Source organism: Alosa pseudoharengus, unplaced genomic scaffold, assembly GCF_046254945.1.
Source record: "Alosa pseudoharengus isolate Yale_2024_CS ecotype anadromous, Long Island Sound unplaced genomic scaffold, YU_APseudo_1.1 YU_APseudo_1.1_scf_17, whole genome shotgun sequence".
Lineage (NCBI taxonomy): Eukaryota > Metazoa > Chordata > Actinopteri > Clupeiformes > Clupeidae > Alosa > Alosa pseudoharengus.
In genome coordinates, this window is record NW_027468640.1 from 20305556 (window position 1) to 20333546 (window position 27991).

General features: G+C 40.5%; 1 protein-coding gene across 4 annotated transcripts; it reads right to left on the reverse strand.

The window, feature by feature from the left end:
- Window positions 1–8354: 8354 nt before the first annotated feature.
- Window positions 8355–26842, reverse strand: LOC143127393 (low affinity immunoglobulin gamma Fc region receptor III-B-like). Of its 4 annotated transcripts, none has more exons than XR_012987591.1 (10): window positions 26746–26842; window positions 24401–24436; window positions 23902–24156; window positions 14909–15163; window positions 13285–13389; window positions 12152–12182; window positions 11858–12018; window positions 10372–10422; window positions 9527–9643; window positions 8355–9438 (listed from the first exon to the last, which is right to left on the reverse strand). XR_012987591.1 is itself a non-coding variant. In XM_076288870.1 (10 exons), exons 1-9 carry the CDS (start codon window positions 26774–26776, stop codon window positions 9612–9614), a joined length of 957 nt encoding a protein of 318 aa, XP_076144985.1. In that variant the 5' UTR covers window positions 26777–26842; the 3' UTR covers window positions 8355–9438; window positions 9585–9611. The 4 variants fall into 4 exon arrangements, 3 of the variants coding, with proteins under 3 accessions (XP_076144985.1, XP_076144984.1, XP_076144983.1); XM_076288870.1 differs by having other exon boundaries at window positions 9585–9643; XM_076288869.1 differs by lacking the exon at window positions 9527–9643 and having other exon boundaries at window positions 12152–12176.
- Window positions 26843–27991: the final 1149 nt, after the last annotated feature.

Genomic DNA, 27991 nt, shown 5'->3' on the forward strand with positions numbered 1-27991 from the left:
TGTAGCCCTGCCCAGAGCTACACTCACTGTCCAGCCTCACCCTCCCGTGTTCACCGGAGAGACGGTCACCCTGAAGTGTGCGATAGAGTCTCACAGTGGCTGGACATATAAGTGGTATATGGGGTCAAGCACAAACCCAGTGTTTCAATCTGAGGGAAACTCATTCATCATCAGTGGGTTGAAGGAGTCTCATGCAGGCCAGTGTTGGTGCCAGGGGCAGTGGAAACACAGACCTCTGTCTGTACACAGTAATACCATTCACCTGAGAGTGCAAGGTGAATAAACGCATCGTACCAAATGATCATTTATCTTATGAATTTGTATGTTGTGTCTTACGTATCCAATCGTGTCAAAGAGTATATCTTCGCTATTTCATTTCCATGGTAATCAAATTGTGTTTTGTTTTTAAATCGTTATTCTAAGGCTTAATATTGTACTCGTGCAGATCTCCATGTACAGCACCTGATGTCTTTATCTCTCTTGTTCTATCTGGCCAGCTCTGCCTGCATCTACGGTTGTTCTGCAGCATCCACAGAGTCTGTTCTACGCTGGAGACATCGTGTCTCTGAGATGTGACATAGCCGACTACACAGACTGGGGTCGGCATTACTGGTACAGAAACCGCAGTCTAATTCCCAACATGACCAGTAAGGCCATCGCTGTTACTCTCCTTGCCCAGGCTGGACAGAACCAGTTTACGTGTGAAGGAGAGAGGAACAGCACACCAAAGAGATCTCAAGTCAGCACAGCCATAGAAATCACTGCATTAGGTCAGTAGATATAGGCTATTATATCAAAATCAATGTGCGTTTTTTACACACAATTCCATACATAATTTACTTATTCATTTATCTATGTAGCTATCATGTGTTTTTTAATACATGTAAGTTACAAAGCAAAGATAGGACAAATTCCCCAAGATGAGAGTTTGTTCTTAGTTTTAAAACATCACATACTGTATAGTCCCTCCATGTTTGTGTCGATTGTTCTGTCTACAGCACAGAGAGTTGAGACAAAGAGCTTCATGACTCCAGCCTCACCACCCAGCAATAACATCACTCACGGTGGCAAAGATGAATCACTCGGTAATTACCTTCTGTCTTTCTCTGGTAGGCCTCAGAGGGCCCTAATTTGAATTACACTTTTGGCCCCATTACTCACACCTAATCACTGTGTGTGTGTGTGTGTGTGTGTGTGTGTGTGTGTGTGTGTGTGTGTGTGTGTGTGTGTGTTCCAGCCTCTACTCTATCTGTATCCCGAATGGTTTGTTCCTTGCTGGTGGTCTCTCCATACCTGTTTGTGTCTGTGATACTGGGGGTTCAATGCCACAGATATCGAGGGGCGAAATACAGGCACTCAAACAGAAAACACGGAAGATTGAAGCCATATGTCTGAAGCAGGAAACACTCACAGATGGACCCATTGGAATTTTGTTGAATTTAATGTTGTTTTTCCTCTGATTCATTGAGAGCTCTTGAATCTATTGACCCTTTCTCACAAAATTCTGTCCCTCACATTTTCAAACAATAATGATGGGAAACCCTGAGGTGAGAACAACATTACCAATCAGTGATCAATGGACAACAAATCAAAAATGGATTAATGACATTATCAGTAGTAACCAATAGAAAACATGAAGGACGACAGTACATTATCAAGGACATTGAGGACATGAAAACAATGCCAATGATTGCCTATGGGATATACTATACAGTACCTGTACATTCTGTGACATGTTTAGTAAATGTAGGAGTATGATGTTATAACAACATATGATTTACGATCAAATTGGAATATTGTGTGAAAACATAAATACATAAGCAAGAACAATTGGGCCCATTACCATATATCCAAACAAACATAATAGAAATTCAAAAGAAAGAAGACAGACACTAATATACAGACAAGCAGTCAATAGACAAAAACAGACAGATAGGCGAATGGACGGACAAGTAGACAGATAGGCAGACAAATACATACATACAGACAGGGAAATATACAGATAGAGTATTACTGTGTGAGTAGAGAGATCTACTGAGAGGACTGGTGGCTGTTAGTGTGTGTATGTGTGTGTATGATTGGGAGTGTGTGCGAGGTGATAGAGAGAGAGAGAGAGAGAGCAAAAGAGAGAAGTAGGGAAAGAGAGAGGGAGGGAGAGGGGGTTGTATATATCAGGATAATAACCAGGGGAAGAGAGGGGGGTGTAGATGTTGAGTATCAGTGTTGCAAGGGAGTGTAAATGGTACAGTTATTGCTGAGTTTGAAGAATGTTATGAAAGGGTTCCAGATGTCATTGAAGGCTGATGTATTGTTCTTCTTTTGAGCTGAGAGTTTTTCTGTAAGAATGTGTTCTGAAATTAGGTTGATCCAATGATTCATGTGACAAGAGTTTCTAGATTTCCAGTTTTGAAAGACTATTTTCTTAGGGACAGTTAGAGAGACAAGTAATGGATATTTTAGTTCCGTGGAACGAGGATAAAAGTGATGTCTCCTAGAAGACAAAGTGAGGGGGAGAGGGGATTATACAGTCCAAGATGGTAGAGAGTGTCTTTGTGACTGATGTCCATAGGAGATTGACTGGCTGACAGGTCCAAGTGGCATGCAAATATGTGTCAGTGCTCCCCGACGTGCAGTGAGGGCAGATGTCTTTGTCGACTATTCCCATTTTGAGTAGTTTGCTTTGGGTGAAGTGAGTCCTGTGAATGGTTTTATATTGTATGAGTTGTAGGTTGGTGTTGGAAGTCATAGTGAATCTATTCTTGCAGATATTGGTCCAGATATCTAGGGTTGGAAGGAGGACCAGGTCATTTTCCCATTTTGCTTTTGGGAGGTTGAAGAGGCAATCACTTTGTAGAGTTTAGAAATAATTTTTTGTGGATGGTCTGCAATTCTTAATAGCTCAATGGTGTTCAATGGTGTTTGTAGGTTCAATTGGTGCTGTTTTTATTGATTTTGGTTTTAATTATTGCTTTCAGTTGTTGGTAATGAAGGAACTGGTCTTTTCCAACCCCATATTTCTGGACAATTATGTGAAAAGAAAGGAATTGGTTATTTTCAAATAAGTGGTGGAGGTGGGTGATACCTTTAGATTCGCAGTCCCTTTCAGAATGAGCCGTTTAAGGACTCTGTCACCTTTATGCAAATAAGCTACTGCTGGCCACGCCCCACCTGTCAGATGTTTATGCTGTTCATTTTCTTCACGTGAAAACCTCCACTGCTTGGGTGAAAATGACGGAATACAGCGGCACACTCTAGTCTAGCCCAACATTTTCGACCCAGAGTCGGACCCAGATCAAGATGAAGAGGAGCCACCTGCAGAAACACCTTCACGAATGCTGCAAGCAGTTTTTCTAAATGGTTTGTTAACTTTTTAAATCAATGTATTTGCTATCTCTCCTACGTGCCAAATTAGTCTTGGCTATTAGCCTTTACCCTGTTCAGCCTGTTATGAAGTAAACGTAATGTAATTTTTCGTGACAAAACGTCTTTTTACAATATTTAACATTTGCTTGTATTTGAAACTTCACTAGATTCACAGCACTTGATTAGCTTTTATTATTATTATTTAAATTATTATATAGGTGTATGTGCTTGTGGAAATTGTTGGGCAATGCCAACTGAGGCAGAGTATGCTGCCAGGAGATTACACAGGTAACTTTTCTAAGCTACAGAAAGGCCTGCAAATATGTTACCGTGTTACTAACTTATTTACAAATGAGCTAGCGAGTATGCTGCCATATTACTCACTCATTTACGAATAATGCTAGGGACTGTGCTAGCATAGCACTCACCTTACCTTACCATTATAGATCACACGACGTCTGCAGCAGACGGGTTTATACCCGGTGTGCCTGAATGTTTATTCTCTTCAGAACGCACTGAACATACTGTATACAGAGCTGACCATGGGGCCGTACGGCTACGGGGAATAGAGCAGTATGTGTTATTTATTAGGCTACTTATTCGTTTTTCCCAGTGTTTATGAGAAGTGACAGGCTACCGTTTTTATCAGCAATGTTCACTAATGTTCATAGGTCACTAATGGCCTTACACACCAACACATGCCCCAATTGTTGTTTTCCTTCTTTTTATGTATGGCTATTGTCTGCAAATTCAGCAGGTATCAAACAAACACTTGTGACACATTTAAGACATTACAATATATTTATTACACAAAACAGAAATAAAACATGACATATGCAATATGACAATTGTACTTTGTGCACTTTTGACAGAACTGACAGATATGTAACCTGCTAACTACTGCAATGTTTTTTTTTTTTCTTTAGTCGTTACAGATAGCTTGCCTACAGGAGCTTTGTCATTTGGTGTTGGAGATTCCTTGGATGCAGAATAAGGGTTGTCATCCCGTCATGTGTGGTCCTGCGTGTTCGTCTGAGTTTCCTGACAGCCAAGGACAATACGTGGGCTTCAAACTGCCTCCCCTGGATTGAAGCGAGACACATAGTTGGCGATCACCTCCTTCTCTGGGTGCTCAAACTCTGAGGACAGGTCCGGAGGAATGCTTATTTTCAGGAGTTCCTCCCTGTATGCTTCTTGGTCCACAAAGACCTCACCCATGATGAAGCCCATCAAGTCTTCCACATACCCTGTGCAATATTTCACACTTCGTAACTATGTACATAGTTTGTAAAGCATTTCATTGTACATTTATTTATTGTTTTGTTCATTGTAAAGACACCATAGTGCAATAGCATGCAAAATGAACAGATCTTTTATTGTTGATGTAGCAGATTGGGCTAGGCCCTATTATTTGGCTCCTTTGCTTCTCCCCCTGTGCTGGATTGGTGTGGCTGCATTCATCCTAATTACGGGACGGACCTAGGCAGACTTATATCTAGGAACGCAAATTGCTACCTGGATGTGCTACTTTCTCTCTTTCCCGTCTTCCGGGGCGCATAGTAGTTTGGCGTGGATCACAACTTGGATGGTGAAGCCGCCATCAAGTGAATGCTCTCACGAGTAAGCTACCTGACGTTTATCTGTGCTCGCTGATCTAAGCGTGCACAATTGCTCTTACATCCAGTATATCTCCACTTCCGTGTTGTAGAGCTTGGTCTGTCCTGTCGGCGTTGAGGCCGGTGTAGCACTGTTGAGCCTGGTGTCTGCCTTAAAGCAGCTAGAGGTAGGCTTGTTTATTTTAAACCCTTTTCGTAATCTAATTGATCTCCGTTTGCAAACGGCAATCCTAATTGCCTCTAATGTGTTATTAGCAGTGTTGTCGGAGCTAACGCAGCTTCCCCCTCCCTCTCCCTCAACTTGATGGTTAGGAACAAAATCTTTTTAACTTGGTATGTATGTGGACAATATATTAAACTGCTAAAGGCTAATTTGCTATCTTTATTGTCCGTGATGGTAGTCTGTATACACTTGTTGTTTTCCACAGATATATGAAGTCGGCCGGCATCGCCAAGTGTCTCCACGCCACACGCGGCTGCTGTTCTGTCTCTTACGAAGTTTATCGCGTCCTCTTCAACCCTCGGGTTGACGCTGGGGTTATTGTGTAACCTACTGGTGGTATTGTTTGTCGTACCAGTTGGGATTGATTGTGCATGGGATTAATTTTGACTTATCTGCATAACGCATGTTTAGGGCTTTTTGGCCTTGTGGTGCATGTTTGATTGCTTGCTTTTCTCTGTGTATTTGCATGTGGTTTATTATGTTCTTTTCCTATGCCTTTCCTTTTTGTTCCCTGTTGATGCATGTTTAGAGCTGCTTTGTGCTGCATGCACATTTGAGTATTTGCGGGGTTAACTCACCTGTATCTTACAGCCCCTTCATTGTAGTGTTGCATTGTGGGAACTGCTGTGCATATGCATGTGTGTGGTTGGTAGTGGTGTGTGAGCGTGTATTTGTGTGCAGTAACGTTATTCCCCCCATCGCCGTGACCAGGGCGGTTGCACTGCTCCAGCTTGACCTCTGGGGGCTTCAACATCTGTGGGACGGCCATTCCAGCCTCACAGCGCAAAAGCTAAGTATAACCATACCGGCTAATGCTAAGTTAGTGTGATTGTGCTACCCACAGTTCTAACCATAGTCTCTCCCCCTCTCTCCCTTGTTCTCCTTTGGACAGGTGCGGTGTGGTCCAAGCGAGCGGCAGGCTCACCCTCAAGTGGTGGGGTCCCTTCACGTTTCCTGTAGCACACCTCGGGTGTCAATCCTTAGCTTTGGAGTGCAGTGTGATTGCAGTGCGAGTGCAGTGATTGCAGTGTGATTCTCACGTGTGATGTGTGGGTGTCTTCTGGACCGCTTCCCCCTCCTGTAGTCCTGCCAGTCGTGGTAAGCCCTCGCCCTGCTCCGTTTTCCCTTTTCTTGAGATTGCTCATAGACCTTGTGTGCCAGCTGACGTGCAGCCTCGCTGGTCACCGTATGTACGGTATGGTGTGTATGTGTGTGTATGTGTGTTGTGTCTCTCATAATGGTATCTTTCTGGGGAATTGCTGAGACATTTCCTCAGAGTTGTTTTTTTTTTTATAATTGTAACTAAGATCTGTCAATAAAATGTATATTTTTGGAATCTAAGTCTCTAGCTTCTCCTGTGTTTGAACCTGTGTGACCTAAATTGAACTCAAAGGGTTAGCATTGGCTTAAACTATTTCCTAGGGGTGAACCCTCCCCCTAGGTGGCGTAGTCGTCAATACATTATACTGACTTTCTCATACCACTTGCCACATTGATAAATAAAAAATCATGTAACTTACGGAATGTTGTCTCGGTTTTGATGGGTTTCACCCTGCACTCTCCCTTCCTGTACTTTGGGAAATGCATACTGTAGAGAGGGTCCCCAGAGGATAAGGTGGCCTGGTCTCGTGCAGCATCCTCATTGTAATGCAGAGCAGCCAGGTAGAGTCTTGCGCAGTAAAGAGAAAACCAAACATGAAAATAATGGCATGCACATAATATGCACGTTTACTTTGAGCTAAAAACTGAGGCTACAAATTCTTGCACTGTCAGTACTATATCTCGCTTTATTTACAACAGCAAACATTAGCCTAGACTAAGAGCTTACTGGCCACTTTCATTGTAGATAACATGACCATATCTAACTCTTCATCAGTAAGGACAAAACAACTACAAATTGTGACAAACCATTGCAGCTTAAATGAAATAGAGCTATAGGGGAAATGTGCAAACACTGGATAACGTTGGATAAAGTGAGGCTACAAGCTAACATTAGCTTATACTAAGGGCTTTTAGCTGTTGGTCGCCTCAATTGTGGATACAATGACAATATTTAATGGAGGTCTAGCGTCTAGACAACATTTTTAACAATCATTACTTTCAGATATTATTGACTGGGATTGTCAAATATGACTCGATCGGCTGTGTGCTGCATTTGCAATTTGGAATGGAGAAAATGCTCACTCCAAGCAGATGCAGGGCTAACGTTAGCCGTAATGTTTGCGTTAGCTTGTGCTAAATGACAAAACACGAACAACCTAACGTTAGTTCATGCGTAACTGCGATAGGAACACAACAGTCATTATTTGAAAGTACTTACATGTGTCTCATCTTGTGACTTGCCACAGACAGTAGGTACAGATCCCTCTGTCAAACGAAGTTTAATGGCTAATCCCTCAGTTTACTGTCCTAGGTTTTCAAAGCAGTCTGCCTTGAAGCAAAGATTGTTAAGGCGGAGCAAGATACTTCGTCGTAGTTCATGTCTATGGGCGCGAAATGGGGATCGAATCCTGTCTGCATAAAGAGGCGTGTCGATGACGTATTGATGAGCGTACGTTGCAAACCGCCAACAGCAGCGGCATAAATAACCGGCGCACACCTGATATAAAGTCGATTTTCTCCAGACTGGAATGCTCAAAAATGCTAAAAATGTACCTGAAATGTTCACAAGGGTTTGAGGATCATGACGTGCCCGAAATTCACATTCCTAATTCCTTATTCCTAAGACCTTAGCATATGTGGTAAAATTCTGAGCTATGCCCATAGACTTCAATGGAGCAGTCGCTGCCTCTGCTCTGCATAAAGGGGGATTTTGACCCCCCCTCGTGCGATCCGGGTTCCCGGAAGTGGCTCCTGATGAAGTATCTTGCTCCGCCTTAACAATCTTTGCTTGAAGTGGTTCCACACACAAGATTTTTGCCGACTGTTGCTGGAACATGGCCATCGAAAATGAAATGGAGCCACTCGGTTCTTCTGTTCTCTTTGGCTGGGAGAAAGTGCAAGGATTTGTGTTGTTCTGTGCAGCCAACAACACTTCATGTGTGACTTGCTCTTGCTTGTAGCCATTGCGCTCGGTGTCCGTGCTTGTTAAACCAGCAAACTAATGGTGGATCTTCAACTAATCGAGTGGGTGGGGCTATGTGGGGGTTGAGAGGTGAGGGGTGGCGCCAGGGTGGTTCTATGCAAATTCCCTTATTTTGACGTCAGTATAAGGGAGCCAGAAAATGGCTCATAGAAGCCTATGATTCCTGACACCAGAATCATTCAACTGACTCACAGAAAACAGATGGATGGCTTTTTTTCGCGCTTGGAGTGTTATTAGGAGCTGTAGAGACCCAAATGGAGGTACAAAAGGATGCAAAAAGTGAAATTTGCATAATATGTCCCCATTAATGCAAATTCTTATCACAGCACACCAAACTATTACACATACTTTTTAATATGAATACACTACTTTTGTATTTGGTAAAGTAGACTGCAATAGACTGCAAAGACATGGTTGATAATACACATGTAGAACACACATTTGTACATTTACATTTAAGTTCATAATAATAATTCATACATTTTACAATTCCCTCAAAGGCATTGCTGAGATGTTATGGAAGTCCTGAGACTTCATAGAATGCATTTAAAAGGGAAACAACAGTTGAATTGCTTCAGAAATTAGTGATATAATATACATATTAACATATGGTTTGTATTTCCTCATTCAGTGCACTCATACACCACACATCATTCAACTTTCAAATATTTATTGGACGTTTCCTAATCTTCAGTATTAGTCAGTATCCAGCACCTGTCATAATATATAGATGTGTGTGCATTCCAGTGGCGGCTGGTGGTATTTTTTTTGTAGTGAAGCAGTTATGAAATTATGGCAACTGAAAGGTTATGGCAAGTAAGCTCACTAATGGAGACAGTGATTGGCTGCTGTGTCAATCATATTCAACGGCAGGAAGTGTGAAATTCTGCCCAATCGGTCACTGCTCCACGAGTTGGACTTATCTGCTATAAGGATCAATTGAAACAGAAAAAATCCACAAGCCACCTGGGGTTTCACTCGATTTACATTGAAGTCAATGGGGAAAGATATCTATGGTAGTGAAGCAAAACAAAATGTTGGTGAAGCAGTCTGATTCACTGTAATTCTCTGTTCCACCGTGGGTGACGATGGCGCTGTTGTCACTCACAGAATTGATTTCAGGAAAACTGCTTGTGTTAGTGACTGTATTTCTGTTTCAAAGGAGTAAAATTGGGATTATTGTAAGATTTTTTTTTGTGTTTTGTTTTTTACTTTTTTTTTGGTGAAGCACTGCTTCACCTGTAGTCTTATAGAAGCCTCCTCTGATGCATTCCTTCATCACATTTCATAATCTTACCTTTATCTCTCTCTCATTTTCATCTCCTCAATCCACATCGTCATATTCCTCCTCATAATCTACAGAGGAAGACAGACGTGATTAGAATTGTCATCATAAACTCCATTGTTTAGTACAAATACTGTACTTAGTTTTGATACATGCTTTCCTTTAGTGAGATTTTTCAATGGCAGGTATATACATTGAAAACAATCTTCTTTAAAATTGTTGTGTTTTTTATTAGTTATTACTGGTTCTGAAATAAATCTGCATTCATATTTACAAAACTGTATGTAGCACCCAAAAAACAAATGTTGGTGTATAATTAGGGCTATAGTTACAGACTGTAGTGTTACAGATAGCGAAGCTTATTGCTTCAGATGTCAATGTTTTTCAAGGTGTCTGTTCTGTGGGTCTGAGGCAAAGGCCTTTATTAGCCTACCTAAATGTTTATGCCTATGACAGTATTTTTTGTTACCCACGGTGAAACCACACTGGAAACAAAGTCCAAGGCTACATTTGCTCATGCCTTATTTTCTTTTTATTCTTTTAAAGAAGTAATTTCTTTTATCCTATTATAATTCTGGACTCCTCTTCTGCCTATGTAGAATTAGTAGTTATTTATTTTCATTAGGCTATTGATTGAATTGATGTTGTTGTTTATTATTGCTATTCTCCTTAATGTAGTCTTACCAACTTTTTAAATTGTTTACTGTTAAATGTAACTTTGTTGTTATGTGTATGTCACTTTGGACAAAAGCGTCTGCTAAATACCATAACATAACCATCATTGAACAACTTGTTCTACCTTTTTGAGAATCCTTGGATGGTTTCATTGTTTCATAGACATCTGTAGTACCTGTGTCAGATAGAACTGCGTCAGAAAAGGTAACTCCAAATATAGTGCAAAAAGAACCTATCTATCCAGATATTTACAGTTTTTTCCGAATGCTTAAACACAACCGTGATTATTATAGCACAATTTCTAAAACTATAAATACGTATAGCAAAACCACTCACTGAGTTTGCAAAACTAAAAGCACAAACACTGCTTTGCACTCAGTTTACAATTTTGTAACACACACTTTGCACAACTGTAGGCACAATTCACTGCACAGCACTCTTTTTGGGAACTGTAAACACAACTCACTGCTTTACACTCAATTTCCAAATGATCAACACACTCCTAGCAAATCTATACACATGTATGGCTATTATTTACACTATTTTGCCAACACTCTGGCACACTTCCTCATGTGAAAACTGTTTAGATAATTAGTTCACTTTGCAATCAGCCTAAGCACTATAAATAAGCCACAGGTAATGTACAATGGGTACAATGGAGGGAGCAGGAAGAGTTAGAAGAGTAAGAATTAGAGGAGGCCGAAGAATAGGACATGGAGGTGAAGAAGTAGGAGGAAGAAGATGAGGAAGAGGATGTGGAGGTGAAGAAGTGAGAGGGAGAGGATGACAAGGACAAGGAGGTGAAGTTAGAGGAAGAGGACAAGGAGGAGCAAGAGGGGGGGGGAGGGTAAGAAGAGAAGGAGATATAGCCCTTTTACAGGCAAAAAAATCAGTCTACATGTGGGGATATTGTCATGTCAGGCCTGGATACGGCATTCCAGAATATATTTTCCCCGGTGCCTTGGACTAGGACATTGCATGTGAAATTTTGAGAGAGACGACCCGATGCAGCCTGATATTTTTCTTAGTGAAATTGCTATTTTGTGTTTTGACCTGGAAAAACACACTTGTGTTTGTTTTGATGTGTGTAAATAAACACCAATACTTGAAGTTTGGATCCCTGTATGTTTACAGAACTATGACAAAAGTACCTCAGTCTACCTTGTGCACAGAGAAAGCAAAAGTCAGATGTGTTTTCTATCAGTGTGTAGTTGACACATTGTGTGCTTATTATTGTGATGGCTTGTGTTTACTGTTTGATACTAAAACACCATTTTTACGAAGATGTGAAGAGTTAAGCAAGGTGTGTTAGTTTTTGCAAGAGAACTACAATGTTTTGCTGATTGGGTGATAGGTTTTCCTATTTGTGTGTAGAGTTTTGCAAAAAAAGCCATAGTTACAAAAAATGTGCTTAAGCGATCAGAAAAAAACACACAGATCTTTCTGCAGTGGCATATACAAGGGTGTGAGGGTGTCATAGTCATCTGTACTTCCTATGTGAAGAAATAAATGAATAATCATTGAGAGAAATGTATTTGTTCTGCAAAAATCCAAACCATACATTTCATTAATACAACACAATACGATCATAACATAAAAGCCAGTCTTACTCTTCTGCAGAGGCATATACTCTGACTGAGCTCCCTCTCTTAATGCAGATTGACTCTGATTCCGCTCTGAACTCTGATTGGTCCTCTGGTCGGGGTCTGAGCTTTGATTGGTCCTCTGGTCCGGGTCTGAGCTCTGATTGGTGCTCTGATGTTGGCGGTCTCTACAGGGACATAGGGATTTGTTATGTGCTGACAAAGTAATGATGTATGACTGTAATCTGATAATCCACGACTAAATCTGTATTTAGGGTGAAGGAATGGCAAATGAAATGTAATATTATGAAGCAAACTTACGGGTGTCGCCTCAGTGTACCTGAACCTGGATCTCAGGAGAGAACATTTAGAATCATCATTATTACTATATCATGTGCCATCTTTACTTTCTTAAAACTGTCTTTTAAGTAAGGGATAACGGCCGCCGAGGTGTCCTGTTATACGGAATTAATGGACGAGGGCGAGGGGCAAAGAACTCCCCGACGCGCAGCGGAGGCCTCCGCCCGAGTCCATTAATTCCGTATAACTGGACACACCTCGAAGGCCGTTATCCCGCTTATCACCCGGTTGCCACTGTAAAGCAAAGGAAACGCGGTTCTGTTCAAAAAGAAGCTCACTAGTTCAGCTTGTTGTACAACTTTCGTTGGCCCTATAACAGCGATTGCATGGACAGTTAGCTTGTTTACAGTTGATTCCATTGTTGCGAAGCCTGCAACCGTCATCCTACTATGGTTTTTATAGTTACCATTCATAAGCATTGATATGAAACAGTGTCCTGTTATTCAGAATTAATAGCCACCCCACCAGCCAATCAGAAAAGAGTATTTCTTCTCTCCGGGTGATAAGTAAGGGATAATGTATAGAACGCCGGCCATTAATGGGAAAATAAGTCCCGACAGGGCGAACCGGACCCCGACGCGCAGCGGAGGGGTCTTGTTCCGGCCCTGAAGGGACTTATTTTCCCAATAATGACCGGCGTTCTATACATTATCCTGCTTATTACACGGCTACTTGCCAAAACGAAATAATAAACTCCCCACGATATGACTTTATCCTACATATCCTAGCCTATTTGTTACCGTTCATCGTGGCATTTGCTGAGAAACAAATAGTTTGCAATAACACGCTGAACTTGAATCAAACATTCTTTAGAACACAGCTGATCAACCGTCTGCTTTGAATTTTGAATGAAGTTCCAGTCCTTGCGTAGTGATATGAAAGACGTATCAGAAGCACAAAACCTGTTGCCGGTAATTATATGTTTGCAGCGGTAATTACATGAAAATATTTTATCGTAGAACTTTGGGGAATCCCATTCAAGCCAATGGAGCGTTCTACTTGCCTTGTGAAGAGCCGTGTTATTAATAACAATTAACATAAGAAATATGTCAGATGAGACACAGGAATCATTTCCATAAACTGATAACTCGTACCTTTGCAACGGCGATACAGCAGGACAATTACAATGACCAGAGCAAAGGCAAAAAGCAGTCCAACCACACAAACAGCTACCACCACCAACTTAGAGGACCCAGCATCTGAAATATTGCAATCAGTGAACACTCAGTGAAGGTACAGAGACATAACTGTTACTGACAATCAGATGATCCTCAGAATGCTGCAGAAAATAATATTAATATTTCAAACTTAGGGCTGTGACCAGGGACGCAGCTACCCATTGTTTGAGGGGTATGCAACAACAAATTGGCGCCCCCCCCCCCAAATAAAAAAAAACACAAACAACTAAAGTAAACAAAAGGCCAATAATGTTTTATTATTATTTTTTAAGAAATTCTGCCTATTTGAACTTGAAGTATTGTTAAATGTTGCATTGTCACTTTAAGAGAGTCTAAACGGTTCTCATAACGTCCTTTTGCCAGCAGTTGCTCACAAAAGATAAGGCTGATCCAACTCTAGCCTTTGTTTGGACCACATTGACAGCACAATATTAAGTTATTACAAGGAGTCTTCATTGTTAGGAAATGGAAACATGTAATGAGTTGTTGATAGTGTGACATTTCTGTTTGCAGTTTGCCATTAAAAGTGCAGTATGAGCATGGTAGCCACCTGAATGGAATAGGCTATGACTGTGTCTCAAATCGCGTACTTCTGCACTTACAATACCTAATTTGAGTGCATGAGGGTGTTCACACTGAAAATTCCAACGACACGAAGGGCGCTGCAAGTTCCCGGATGGTGCACTCATAACGATCAAAAAGCTGAGTGTGCAATGCTGGACACTTTTCGCCCTTAACGGACGCCATCTTGGCCAAATAGCGGAAGGGGAGGGAGCGTTTTCAAACTCGTGGTAATTGCGGTTGGGAAAGCTGAAGCAGCAGCAGTGGAAAACAGACTTTACAGAGGTACAAGCAAGTTATAACATGAGCGGTTCATGTTTGACACAGTATGACGATGTCACTGTCGAATTGAGGACGCCAATAAAGTTATATTTAAATGTTGCGATCGTCATTTCCGTGAAGTGCACGGAGTTAGTGTTTGATATGAGACAATACTATTCTGTTAAAATTTGCGCACTCCGCCAGTAAGCACACAGTGCACATAGGGTACTACACGAAAGTGTACTCACGTAAGTACACCAATTGAGACAGACTCTATGTTTCAATCGGCATAATGCTTAGCAAACGCTAGTTAGTCTGGTAACATGAATAACATGAACATGAAACGTGTGCCTCCAAGCACAGACGTCACACTTTAAATCCTACCTGTTGCTTTTCACCATCCACTTATTTAACTACTGCGACAGTAGCCCCCGACAGCTTTTATGCTTTATCCATCTTTTTCCATAGACGAAAACTCACTACTCGTACCTGCTCACTCATCGCTCACGGCGCCCCCACTCCCTTGATAGAATCTTATGAGATAGGGCGCCTACTCTAGCCTGTTAGTCCTCTAAAATGTTTTTTAACATTGAGGAAATGCAGAAATGATTTAGAAACGTATAAATCAAATATATTATTATTATTTTTTATTTTTTACCAGCGCTTTGGCGCCCCCATGGTGCTGCGCCCCTATGTTCCGCATATAACGCATACACACTTTTTGCGCCACTGACTGTGACCCGGCTCTCTGGTGACTCTCCTCTCGCTGGGTTGCTGCACTTATAGAGGCCTTCATGTGACTTTGAGACTGCAGGGATGGTCATCTCTCCTGTGGTGGAGGTCTGCAGGAGTGTCCCATCTTTATAGAAGACAGCACTGATGTTTGATGGCTGGTAGCGATATCTACAGCGCAGAGTCAGAGGATCTCCCTCAGTCACAGGATAGGCAGGACTCTCAAGGATCACATTTCCATCTACAAACAGAAACTCAGCTGGTTAATTTATTCAAATCAAGCCTAACAACAGCTATCAAATTTTACAAATTAACATGATTCATAGGGGTTTTGGAAAGGCTTCAGAAAGTAAATGGAAAAATATATTTTCATATTTGCATACACTTTTAAATCATGTCTGATAACTAACTCACTGTGGAATAGGCTATGTTTCAATCGGCATATGCTTAGCAAACGTTAGTTAGTCTGGTAACATGAATAACATGAACATGAAACGTGTGCCTCCAAGCACAGACGTCACACTTTAAATCCTACCTGTTGCTTTTCACCATCCACTTATTTAACTACTGCGACAGTAGCCCCCGACAGCTTTAATGCTTCATCCATAGACGAAAACTCACTACTCGTACCTGCTCACTCAGCGCTCACGGCGCCCCCACTCCCTTTTCTATGTCAAAATTGTATGATAGAATCTTATGAGATAGGGCGCCTACTCTAGCCTGTTAGTCCTCTAAAATGTTTTTTAACATTGAGGAAATGCAGAAATGATTTAGAAACATACAACAGTAGCTATATATAGAATATACCAAATATATTATTATTATTATTATTTATTTATTTTACCAACGGTTTGGCGCCCCCATGGTGCTGCGCCCCTATGCACCTATGGCAAGCCGATTGAGCATTTATTCTGATATCTTGATATCAGGCATAATTGTCATGTACATGTAAGCTATTTTTGTCAACTAGTTAACTAGTGAGACATGTTTGTGTGAACTAGTTAACTAGTGAGGGCCAAAATATGCACACTAGTTAACTAGTGGGAGCCAAAAGGCTCACTAGTTAACTAGTCAACACATTTTAGCTTCACTAGTTAACTAGTGAGAGCCAGAAATGTCTACTAGTTAACTAGTAAAGGCCAAAATGCATACCAGTCAGCTAGTTGAAGGCTTTTGGGTCTCACTAGTTAACTAGTGACAGCCAAAAATGTGCACATGTTTACTAGTGAAAGCAAAACACATCACTAGTTAACTAGTTGCAGTAGGTCAATGTCACTAGTTAACTAGTGAACCATAAATGGCTTACTAGCTAGCTAGGTGATGGCAGCAGGCTCACTAGTTAACTAGTTGATGCATCATTTGTCCAAACTAGTTAACTAGTGAGGTCATAAATGTATACTAGTAAACTAGTTCAAGACAAAATTCACACTAGTCAACTAGTGGCGCAGAATTCAAATTAGGAGGCGGAGAATTCTGGAAATTGAGGCTTTCTATTGGCTCCCTATGTCCAAATAGCAGTGTTGTGCGTGAACGAGTTCAAAAGAACGCGTTCATTGAACACGCTCATTTTTTCGTGAACGTTGAACTGAATGCAACACATTTTTTAATAAAGAACTTGAACGTGAATTAGTTCACATTATGTGTCATGAACGGCAGACATCACTGTAAATGAACGTTTGAATTTGTTTTCCATTGAAAACTGAGTGACATCTGTTTTCTCTTTTGAAACGCAACGAGAGAAAGTTCCTCCCTCCGGTATTCTCGCTGGTGCCGCTTAAATCATGTATCACCAGACAGAAATGGTTTTCACATTGTGTGCGCAATGCATTGCGGGCAACGTAGTGTCCGGCTGAGAATAGTTGAATCAAAGATTGTTAAGGCCGCCTTAACAATCTTTGGTTGAATGGCATACTGGTTTCCGCACAACGTTACCCGTGATGAATTGCAGCAGCGGGGTAGGCATAGCAACGCCGCGTAGCAGGCAACGACCTTCTTTTACTGTCTATGGCAACGACGAGAGCGCGGAGGGCTGGAGGAGCGAGAGAGAGAGAGAGAGACAGACCAATGACGAGAGTGAGAGAAAGCGCTGCAATTTTTAAAAAAATGGCTAGTGGAAGTGATGGCACGGAGACTGGTCTACCTTGTCTGTACTGCTGCAAGTTTCATCACCTGGTAAGAAACCGAGTGTCATGAGCAATGTCTACAATGAGCAGCTTCAAAGAACGTAGGCCTATAGTGATTTCTAGCTCGTAGTGTGAAAAAAGTATTTATTTGAATATCTCACGAAAAAAGTAAAATGAACTGAACTTTGAACTAGTTCAGAATTAAAATTGTGAACTTTGAACGTGAACTGTTCACTTTGAGCATGTATGAACTGAACTTGAACTAGTTCAGAAAAGCTGTGAACTGGCACAACACTGCCAAATAGAACATGACAACCAATCACAGTACAGAATTTCACGAAATCCCACCCACAACATTTGCATGTGGCACACAAGTTAACATACTGGCCAAGGGTAATCTAGCTAGTAAACTAGTGGCTTCAGTGTGACACTTACATGTAAACTAGTGAAGGCAGAACTGCTCACTAGTTAACTAGTGAAGACACAAATGCCCACTAGTTAACAAGTGAAGTATAAAAAGTGTCACTAGTTTACTAGTGTGCACCAAAACACCCACTAGTGAACTAGTGATGGCAATTTCCATTCGACTAGTTAACTAGTGAGGTGCAAAAAGTATCACTAGTTTACTAGTGTGCCCCAAAATGCCCACTAGTTAACTAGTGAAGGCCATTTCAGCCCCACTAGTTAACTAGTGAGATGCCAAAATGGTCACTTGTTAACATGTAAAGGCCAAAATACCCACTAGTTTACTAGTGAGGGTGTTGTGGGCCTTACTAGTTAACTAGTGGCATGTATATTTTGTTCACTAGTTAACTAGTTACACCTAAAAAGAGAAACAAGCTGACCGTTTTTGTCCACTAGTTAACTAGTGGAACAATTGAAGTCTCACTAGTTTGCATGTGTGGCAGTCAAACAGCTCACTAGTTAACTAGTGCCTGAAACGGCTATTATGCAAATTCTAATGAGAGGGTGGGTAGAAGACTCCTATTGGGTATTATGTAAGAATCCCACCCAGTCTAAATGTAAATTTACTGTTCATAGCCTCACGATCAGGTCCTGATGGGTGCCCCTAGTGGCTAAAGTGACACACTGCTCTGCAACGGTACTTCAGTATAGATAGTAAAGCAGAGCCTGCAGTATGCAGTATCTCATATTCTGTCAAAATGGTTTTTAATAATAACAGGGAAACCCCATGCTTTAACAAGTGAGCTCTTAGTGATCCACACCAAAGATTCAAGGCATCAATTTTAATATTAGGCCTATTCTTTGTTTATTGTTGCTAGGCAACCACAGACATAAATGTATCCATTCAGTCATGCTTTTCTGATTAATAACTAAAAAAAAACAAAAGATTGTACACATTAACTGCACATAGTTTCAAAAGTAATTAAAAGCTCAAGAAAAAAACTTCATGCACTTCTAAGGAATTGAACCCTGGTCTCCCACATGATGTCCTGCTGCTTAATCACTTGAGCTAGTCTTACCACATCAGCAATGCTATCATCAATGTTCATGTTACTGAAACGTTTTGTTGCTAGGCAACCATATACAAATGCCTCCAGTTTTATCGCGATTTTCAGACTAATAACTGAAAAACTAAAGATTGTAGACATTAACTGAACGAAGATTACAGCAATACACCACAACTTTGTCACTAGACGTGTTATCAAAACATATTTTTATGCTCAAACGATCTTAGTTTATAAAAGTTTGCTCTTAGAACAGCCTGGACGAAGTCAGCCATGTTTTCTAGGTTTCTGAGTCCTAAATGGACCAATCAAAATCCTTGTTCCGCCTTCTTCATTTGCATGCAAGTGCGACATTGCGCACTAATTAACTAGTGGCCAATGTTATGTCCCACTAGTTAACTAGTTGCACAAAATGCCAGCCGTTTGTGTATTTATTCAAATTCCACTAGTTTACTAGTGTGAGGGGCATTTTTCTCCTGCTAGTTCATTATGGACAGTGTTTTGTCCTCACTAGCTAACATGTAAGGCTCAAAATGCCCTCTATAAGCTATAGTGAAAGGCATTAATAATGCAGATATGCTCACTAGTTAACTAGTAAGCATGTCCTGTTTCATTACTAGTAAACTAGTAAGGCCAAACTAATGTCAACTAGTTAACTAGTGAAGGCCAATGTGTCACTAGTTAACTAGTAAGAGTACCTTTTGCATTACTAGTGAACTAGATAGCTCCAAAAACAGCCACTAGTGTGTGTCTTGTGCGCATTAGTTAACTAGTGAGCTGCTTCACTGCTACACATGCAAACTAGTGAGACTTAAATTGTTCCACTAGTTAACTAGTGGACAAAAACGGTCAGCTTGTTTCTCTTTTTAGGTGTAACTAGTTAACTAGTGAACAAAATATGCATGCCACTAGTTAACTAGTAAGGCCCACAACACCCTCACTAGTAAACTAGTGGGTATTTTGGCCTTTACATGTTAACAAGTGACCATTTTGGCATCTCACTAGTTAACTAGTGGGGCTGAAATGGTCTTCACTAGTTAACTAGTGGGCATTTTGGGGCACACTAGTAAACTAGTGATACTTTTTGCACCTCACTAGTTAACTAGTCGAATGGAAATTGCCATCACTAGTTCACTAGTGGGTGTTTTGGTGCACACTAGTAAACTAGTGACACTTTTTAGACCTCACTAGTTAACTAGACATTTGTGTCTTCACTAGTTAACTAGTGAGCAGTTCTGCATTCACTAGTTTACATGTAAGTGTCACACTGAAGCCACTAGTTTACTAGCTAGAGTACCTTTGGCCAGCATGTTAACTTGTGTACCACATGCAAATGTTGTGGGTGGGATTTCGTGAAATTCTGCACTGTGATTGGTTGTCATGTTCTATTTGGACATAGGGAGCTAATAGAAAGCCTCCTAATTTTAATTCTGCGCCACTAGCTGAATAGTGTGAATTTAGGCTTCAACTAGTTTACTAGTATACATTTATGACCTCACTAGTTAACTAGTTTGGACAAAGGATGCATCAACTAGTTAACTAGTGAGCCTGCTGCCATCACCTAGCTAGCTAGTAAGCCATTTATGGTTCACTAGTTAACTAGTGACATTGACCTACTCCAACTAGTTAACTAGTGAGGAGTTTTGCCTTCACTAGTAAACATGTGCACATTTTTGGCTGTCCAAAAGCCTTCAACTAGCTGACTGGTATGCATTTTGGCCTTTACTAGTTAACTAGTAGACATTTCTGGCTCTCACTAGTTAACTAGTGAAGCTAATATGTGTTCACTAGTTAACTAGTGGGCATTTATGCTGTCACTAGTTAACTAGTGTGCACAAACATGGCTCACTAGTTAACTAGTTGACAAAAATGGCTTGCATGTTGGCCTGATATCAAGATATCAGAATAAATGCCCAAGCGGCTGGCCAAATTACATAGAAGTTAACAAGTGGGAATTTGACATTCAGTAGTCAGCTAGTAAACATTTTTGTACCTTACTAGTTGACTAGTAAAATATAGAAGTCTTTAAACTAGTTAACTAGTGCACATTTCAGTGTCCACTAGTTAACTAGTGAACATGCTGAGCATTACTAGTTAACTAGTAAGATATGAAACATATGAACTAGTTAACTAGAGAGAATTTGGGCCTTACTAGTTAACTAGTGAGCATTTTGGCTGTCACTAGTTAAGTAGTTCACACAGAAATGGCTCACTAGTTAACTAGTGGACAGAAATGGCTTGCATGTACATGACAATTATGCCTGATATCAAGATATCTGAATAAATGCTCAATCGGCTTGCCATATTGGCCAGTATGTTAACTTGTGTGCCACATGCAAATGTTGTGGGTGGGATTTCGTGAAATTCTCTACTGTGATTGGTTGTCATGTTCTATTTGGACATAGGGAGCCAATAGAAAGCCTCAATTTCCAGAACTCTCCGCCTCCTAATTTGAATTCTGCGCCACTAGTTGACTAGTGTGAATTTTGTCTTGAACTAGTTTACTAGTATACATTTATGACCTCACTAGTTAACTAGTTTGGACAAATGATGCATCAACTAGTTAACTAGTGAGCCTGCTGCTATCACCTAGCTAGCTAGTAAGCCATTTATGGTTCACTAGTTAACTAGTGACATTGACCTACTGCAACTAGTTAACTAGTGATGTGTTTTGCCTTCACTAGTAAACATGTGCACATTTTTGGCTGTCACTAGTTAACTAGTGAGACCCAAAAGCCTTCAACTAGCTGACTGGTATGCATTTTGGCCTTTACTAGTTAACTAGTAGACATTTCTGGCTCTCACTAGTTAACTAGTGAAGCTAAAATGTGTTGACTAGTTAACTAGTGAGCCTTTTGGCTCCCACTAGTTAACTAGTGTGCATATTTTGGCCCTCACTAGTTAACTAGTTCACACAAACATGGCTCACTAGTTAACTAGTTGACAAAAATAGCTTACATGTACATGACAATTATGCCTGATATCAAGATATCAGAATAAATGCTCAATCGGCTTGCCATAGGCTTGCATGTACATGACAATTATGCCCGATATCAAGATATCTGAATAAATGCTCAATCGGCTTGCCATAGAGATGCCAAAATGGTCACATGTTAACATGTAAAGGCCAAAACACCCCCTAGTTTACTAGTGAGGGTGTTGTAGGCTTTACTAGTTAACTAGTGGCATGCATATTTTGTTCACTAGTTAACTAGTTACACCTAAAAAGACAAACAAGCTGATCGTTTTCACATTTCAATCACATTTCAATGTCCACTAGTTAACTAGTGAACATGCTGAGCATTAACTAGTAAGATATGAAACATATGAACTAGTTAACTAGAGAGAATTTGGGCCTTACTGGTTAACTAGTGGGCATTTTGGCTGTCACTAGTTAACTAGTTCACACAGAAATGGCTCACTAGTTAATTAGTGGACAGAAATGGCTTGCATGTACATGACAATTATGCCTGATATCAAGATATCTGAATAAATGCCCTCTGGTGACTCTCCTCTCTCTGGGTTGCTGCACTTATAGAGGCCTTCATGTGACTTTGAGACTTCAGGGATGGTCATCTCTCTTGCGGTGGAGGTTTGCAGGAGTGTCCCATCTTTATAGAAGTCAGCACTAATGTTTGATGGCTGCCAGCGATATCTACAGCGCAGAGTCAGAGGATCTCCCTCAGTCACTGGATAGGCAGGACTCTCAAGGATCACATTTCCATCTACAAACATGATTCATAGGGGTTTTGGAAAGGCTTCAGAAAGTAAATGGAAAAATATATTTGCATATTTGCATATACTATCAAATCATGTCTGATAACTAACTCACTGTGCATGGAATGCGGATTTGGTGATTTGATCTCTTCTGTGTCAAAATTCTTGATTTTATATACGGGTGGCTGGCGCGTGTGTCTCTCCTTTAGAGTAAATAGCTCGGTAGTGAACATCTGCTCGTGGCATTTACTGTATCAAACACGCCCCTTAATTAAGACAGAGATGTACCGTGTCACCATTCTGGAATTTGAACTCTGTATTTTTGGCCGGCCCCCTGTCCACACCATATAAAGTTTCAGGCCCAACAACGATGGGTCTCAGTCGAATACTGGAGTGAAACCATGGTTATCGCTATGGATAAGGTCCTGTAGCGTGACAATGTAGTGGTGTTTTCCGCTGTGAAAACTGCGTAAAAAATGGTAGCCTATAGGCTATCTGGGAGTGTAAGGACAAAGTAAATGGCCGTCTATCCTACAGAGTGGCAGAGGTATTCTGACTCCCGCAAAACTTTGTCACTTGCAAACATCCACCATTGTACGAATACAGCAGGCAAACAAAATAACGTTCTGTCGACATTCCCTACAGTTCCCCTCCAAACATCCCCTCCTCGAGAATGTGTGGGGTTCCTGTTACATCCCGCGGATGGTATTCGGGATGTCAAAAGGATGTCCCCAGCACATTGCAGAGACTTTGAGGGAATGTCTTCTAGTTGTCACCGCATTATTGTGGGACGTTCAAAGCGGCGATGTAACGGTAACCTCAGGGGAAGGTTTTTCAGATGTCCCCATACTTTCAACCTTTTACTTCTAATAATAATAATATGCTATGTGCTTTTGACGACAATTAGCTGCTTTTTTAGGTCTCCACCAAGATAATTAACTAAAGAATCAGCTGGGCTTTTATACTGGGTTAGACCTAGTATTTTCACGTTTCACATTTTCTAAATGGATTAGAAAACAATTGTTAAGGAAGTACAAGATTTTTTGACGGCCTCTTTTTTAATAATAATTATAATGGGTTTCATATTATATTTCATGGCCACCAGATGGCGGCATTGTAATCCACTTATTTGGATGTAAGAAAGCAGTAAAATGGCGTCATCTGGTGGCCATGCAGTGCAATGGCGCCATTAAATATTTACAGGAAATTACGGAAGAAAATCTTGTTGTTCCTTACTAATGATTTGTGTTATCCATCTGGCAACTGTGGTAAATGGGATAATTTACTCCACGGTGTTCGGGTATCAGAAAAATGATGCACTACGAAGAGTAACGTCCACACCACTGAGTGTCGTGGTCGCATTACCACCTCGGATGTCTCATTATTTTTCTGATCCCCGAATCCCATGTTGTCCATTATCCCTTACCTAGATCACCAAGATGACCAGTACTGTAGGCCTACTGCAGAGGAACACATGGAGAGAAGAAGGAGTAAAGTTGAATGAATGTGAACTATGCTGTTTAGATTGAGCAATACCTTGGTCACAATACAGTGGCCATGTCCATGCAATATGTAATTTCAAGCATGTATCAGTATATTCAGACATGATTTAATTTTTATTCTACTTTCTTTTTCATTAAAACAGTCATATATACAGTGTATAAACTCACCCTCCACTGTGAGTTGAACTGTGTTGCTATATGATGTCTTCCTGCTTCTCTCTCTCACTCCATAGCACTTATACTCCCCCTGATCAGACACAGTGGCTTCGCTGATGGTGTAGAAGCTGGTGTTTGTCTCAAAATCTCTGGATGACCCGGGAATATCCCACTGATATGTCCAGCCAGTTGAGGGCTGTATTCCACATGTCAGAGTGACTGATTCCCCTGAGAACACTGGGCTGGGGTGTACTGTCAATGTAGGCACTGGATGTATGTGTAGGCGTGTCGTGACAAATTGTAAACATATTTATGAATACAAGAATCTCCAGTGAATCTTCAGTAAATAGGTATAAATATAATGTAGAATATCATTAGAGAAATGTAGCTGTGTGCAGGGCTGTGGGAATAACCACACCATTAATAAACAGCAAAATGATCACATGATAAAATGACATGTTAGGTGATCTTATTTTGAAGTCATTAGCTCTTTTAAGGAGGTTATATTCACCTGTGACACTGATAGATACAGGTACACTACTCAGCACTAGAAGAAAAAGAGAGAGTGATCATAATACCATCCATACATTATTTAAGTGCAATGGTTAAACCTCTGTTCCTTTGACACAATTTTCAAAGACAAATCTCTGTCCCAGGACAAAACCAAGTGCATTCTGGCCCAAAACGTTTTTGTTTTTTTTAAATGTAAGTACATGTAATAATGTTTTTAAGTAGACTTTAATTTAAAAGTATATATTACATTTATATTATATTTATACAGCAAATGTATACAGTCCAAGAATCTTCGCCTTATAAGGTGAAGATCAAAGCCATCCTCAAGAGACAGACAATGCAAGCAAGCATTGAGTGCCCAACTTTGTGACACCTCCAAGTGGGCAGGTTAATATTAATTGAGAAAGTAGTCAATTTCACATTGAACTCAGAAGAGAAGTATAGTTTCTAAAATGTCCTATATATTTCAATAATGGTCTTCTCTTTAATGGTAATCCAGACAATAATCTGAAAATCTCTTACATACTAATTTCTCTCATCAGTTGTTCTACATCATACACATCCCAAAAAAGCCACAATAACCAGTAATGAGGAAAACAATAAACTTAAACAAGAAAGTAGAATTTACCCATAATCCCTAACTGCTGTAGTTAGGACCATAATGCCACGCCACGTATGACTGGTTACTCAAAAATTAAAGGAACCATATGTAAGAAATGTATTTCAATTAATCATAAAATGGCCCTGATATGTCACTAGACATTAAGAAATCATGTTCATTTCAAATACTTCAAATACTTCAAATATCACTGACAACAGTAGTCTGGCAAGGATATTGTCATTTAAAAAGTGAAGTTGCAGCCCTCAACTGATATTGATGTTGTGTTTTGTCATGTCATGTTGTGTTGTGGCCTGATGCGCCACCCTCCACCTCTCTACTAATCACAAAGTCAGTAGTGTTTCGGCATCTGGGTTGGCAACCTCGAGTCAGGGGGAGGGGGAGGGGATACACCACTCTACAGTAATTTGAAAGTGATTGCAGTACCAGTTTTGACCACAATCTTACATATGGTTCCTTTAAGATGTAATGGGCAATGTTTATTGCTGGGTTATATACCAGGTTTTAAGGTCATCTTTTTAATGGCGCCGTCCTATGGCAATTCAGTGTGGATCTGCATTTGTGTGTGTTTCGTACTTTTATGTCTAGCCAAGAACTCCGTCAGCCTGATCAAGTACTTGTTGCTGTCTCACCAATTGTTACATTTAGCTGTGGATTACATGCACCTCTCACTTTAAACCAGGTTTGTCTTGGTCAGTGGTGTTATCATTTTTAGTAACATCGAAATAGCGATTTTCTTTTTTGTTCATGTGCCTAACCACATTTTTTTTTCTTCAGTGGCACGCCTGTGGGAGCATATTGTTCATTTGACAACTTGTGAACTCAAGCGCTTGGCAGAAAAAAAATCATCACTGTTGGTTGTAAGATAGGGCCCAAAGTCACCTTCATCAGGGCCAGAGTAACAGTGTGGTATACTGAACACATAGCTGAGAGGCATTCAACAGCTGAAAGAAACCATGTGACATAATTAATGACGTCTTCCTGTCCTTGTGTTGCATCTCTAACATTAGCACTGGAAGATTCTTATGCAGCTTTTGACATTAAGATTCAGTCACACTCCAGTCTTAATCAGTTTGAACTTAAGTGAAACAATATACACATGTTACTCCACTGACATTAAACTCAACAATGTCTTTGAAGAGAAACTACAGTATGCATACATCAGATGCATATCCACAGATTTCCGTGCTTACTCATGAACACAAACACTGACTGGTGAGGTTTTTAACAACACCAACTAATTGGCCATGCATATGATTTAGGTATAAACCCTCATGACCTAATGGCAAACATTATTGCCATTTCCTCTACATCCAACAGTGGTGAAGACTTCAGGTGACAATTCTCTCATCTATGCAGGGATGGATTACTGCACGGGCCTAGCGGGCCCACGCCCAGGGGCCCAAGGGGTCAGGGGGCCCTGAAGCCAAAGCCTTTGCATGGAATCATTGCCTCAATATCAACAAATCAGGATGTAGGCTATGAATCTGATCGAATTTAGTTTTGGCCATACCCAAAATGCACCAGAATACAGGAAATCACTTCAAACAAATTAAAAGTTTGTGGGGGGCCCTTAATACATCTTGTACAGCAACCCAGTGACAACCCTGCAATCAATTCCTTACACTTTCTGTAAAGTATGGAGTGCCTGCATTCTACCCCCAAACACCATTTTTTCCATATGAGCTTTTGATAATGCATCAGAAATGCTGACGGCTACTCACCAAACAGAAGCCATATAGGAGTGAGTTCCATGATGAGGGCTCTCGTGTGACTATCTCAGTGTGACAATTCTACGTAGAAATATCTTCTAGCTAAGACAATGGCTCCACCACAGAGGGGAGGGGAGAACAACCAGCACAATAGAGAAGCAACTATTTGCATGAAAGGGGAAGTGAACACAAGTTTTCGGTTTGGGAGCTATTAACCATTCTACTAATCACAATTGTTTTTTCGCTTTTTAGAGATAAATGATGCTGACCAGAGAGAGAGAGAGAGAGACTGAAAAGATCTGAATACATTTATTTTTATTTGGAGTGAGATAATTATCCATAAAAAGAAGGCTCCTCCTCTTTAACCTTTGGTCCTGCAGACCTGCACAGAAATCACTGGACAGGCCATCCAAACACTCCTGTGTTGTCCTGACAGGATAGTGGGAGAATAGATAGGTGTGTGTGTGCCAGAAGCTGGGCAGAAAATGAAGATGCCTATGCAGTAGCATATACACTACAGTAAAGCATAGGTCATTATCATAGATCGTTATCACAATTTGTAGAATTTCTGGAGTTCATGATGCCTTCTTGGGACGGTAACTCAGTTGCACACCTTTGAGCGATCAGCACAATAACACGGTCACTCGCATCACTCCATCTTCATAATTTCACACAGTTGACTTACCAAACACTTTATTGGGCCAAATGGTACTCTTAATAGGAGTCAGGCAGCAGGGTGGTAAAACACAGAATTCATCACATCTTACTAAACTGTATACTTTGCTGTATGCTGTGTGCATCTTCATCTTCAGCCCAAGAAGCCTTTGTGACTTCTGACAAGATATCTTGAGGTGTAACTCCCAAGAGGATGTGGTTTGATCTTTTCCTCCCCTGTGCAAACCCACATTACCCAATGAAGGAGTCAAAACCTCAGCCTTTCTCTTCCTGTTTCTGTGCTGTGTTTTTGTCTGAAGTTTCGTTTCTTCTTTTCAACCACATTTGGGTTAATCTCTGAGGTAAACCAATATTTTTTAAAAATATTTTAAAGTATATGATGGATTCGGGTCATTGATTTAAAGGTATTGTTTTATTTCAGTCAAGTGAAAAAACTGCACACAAAAAGAAACACACTCTTGTTCTGTATTAATAATATAAATCTTTATACAAGATATATTGGCAAATATTTTATCATAGTCTTTAATCCAAACAAATATACTGTTCAAAACACTTACAGTTTTCAACAATTGTTAAAACACAT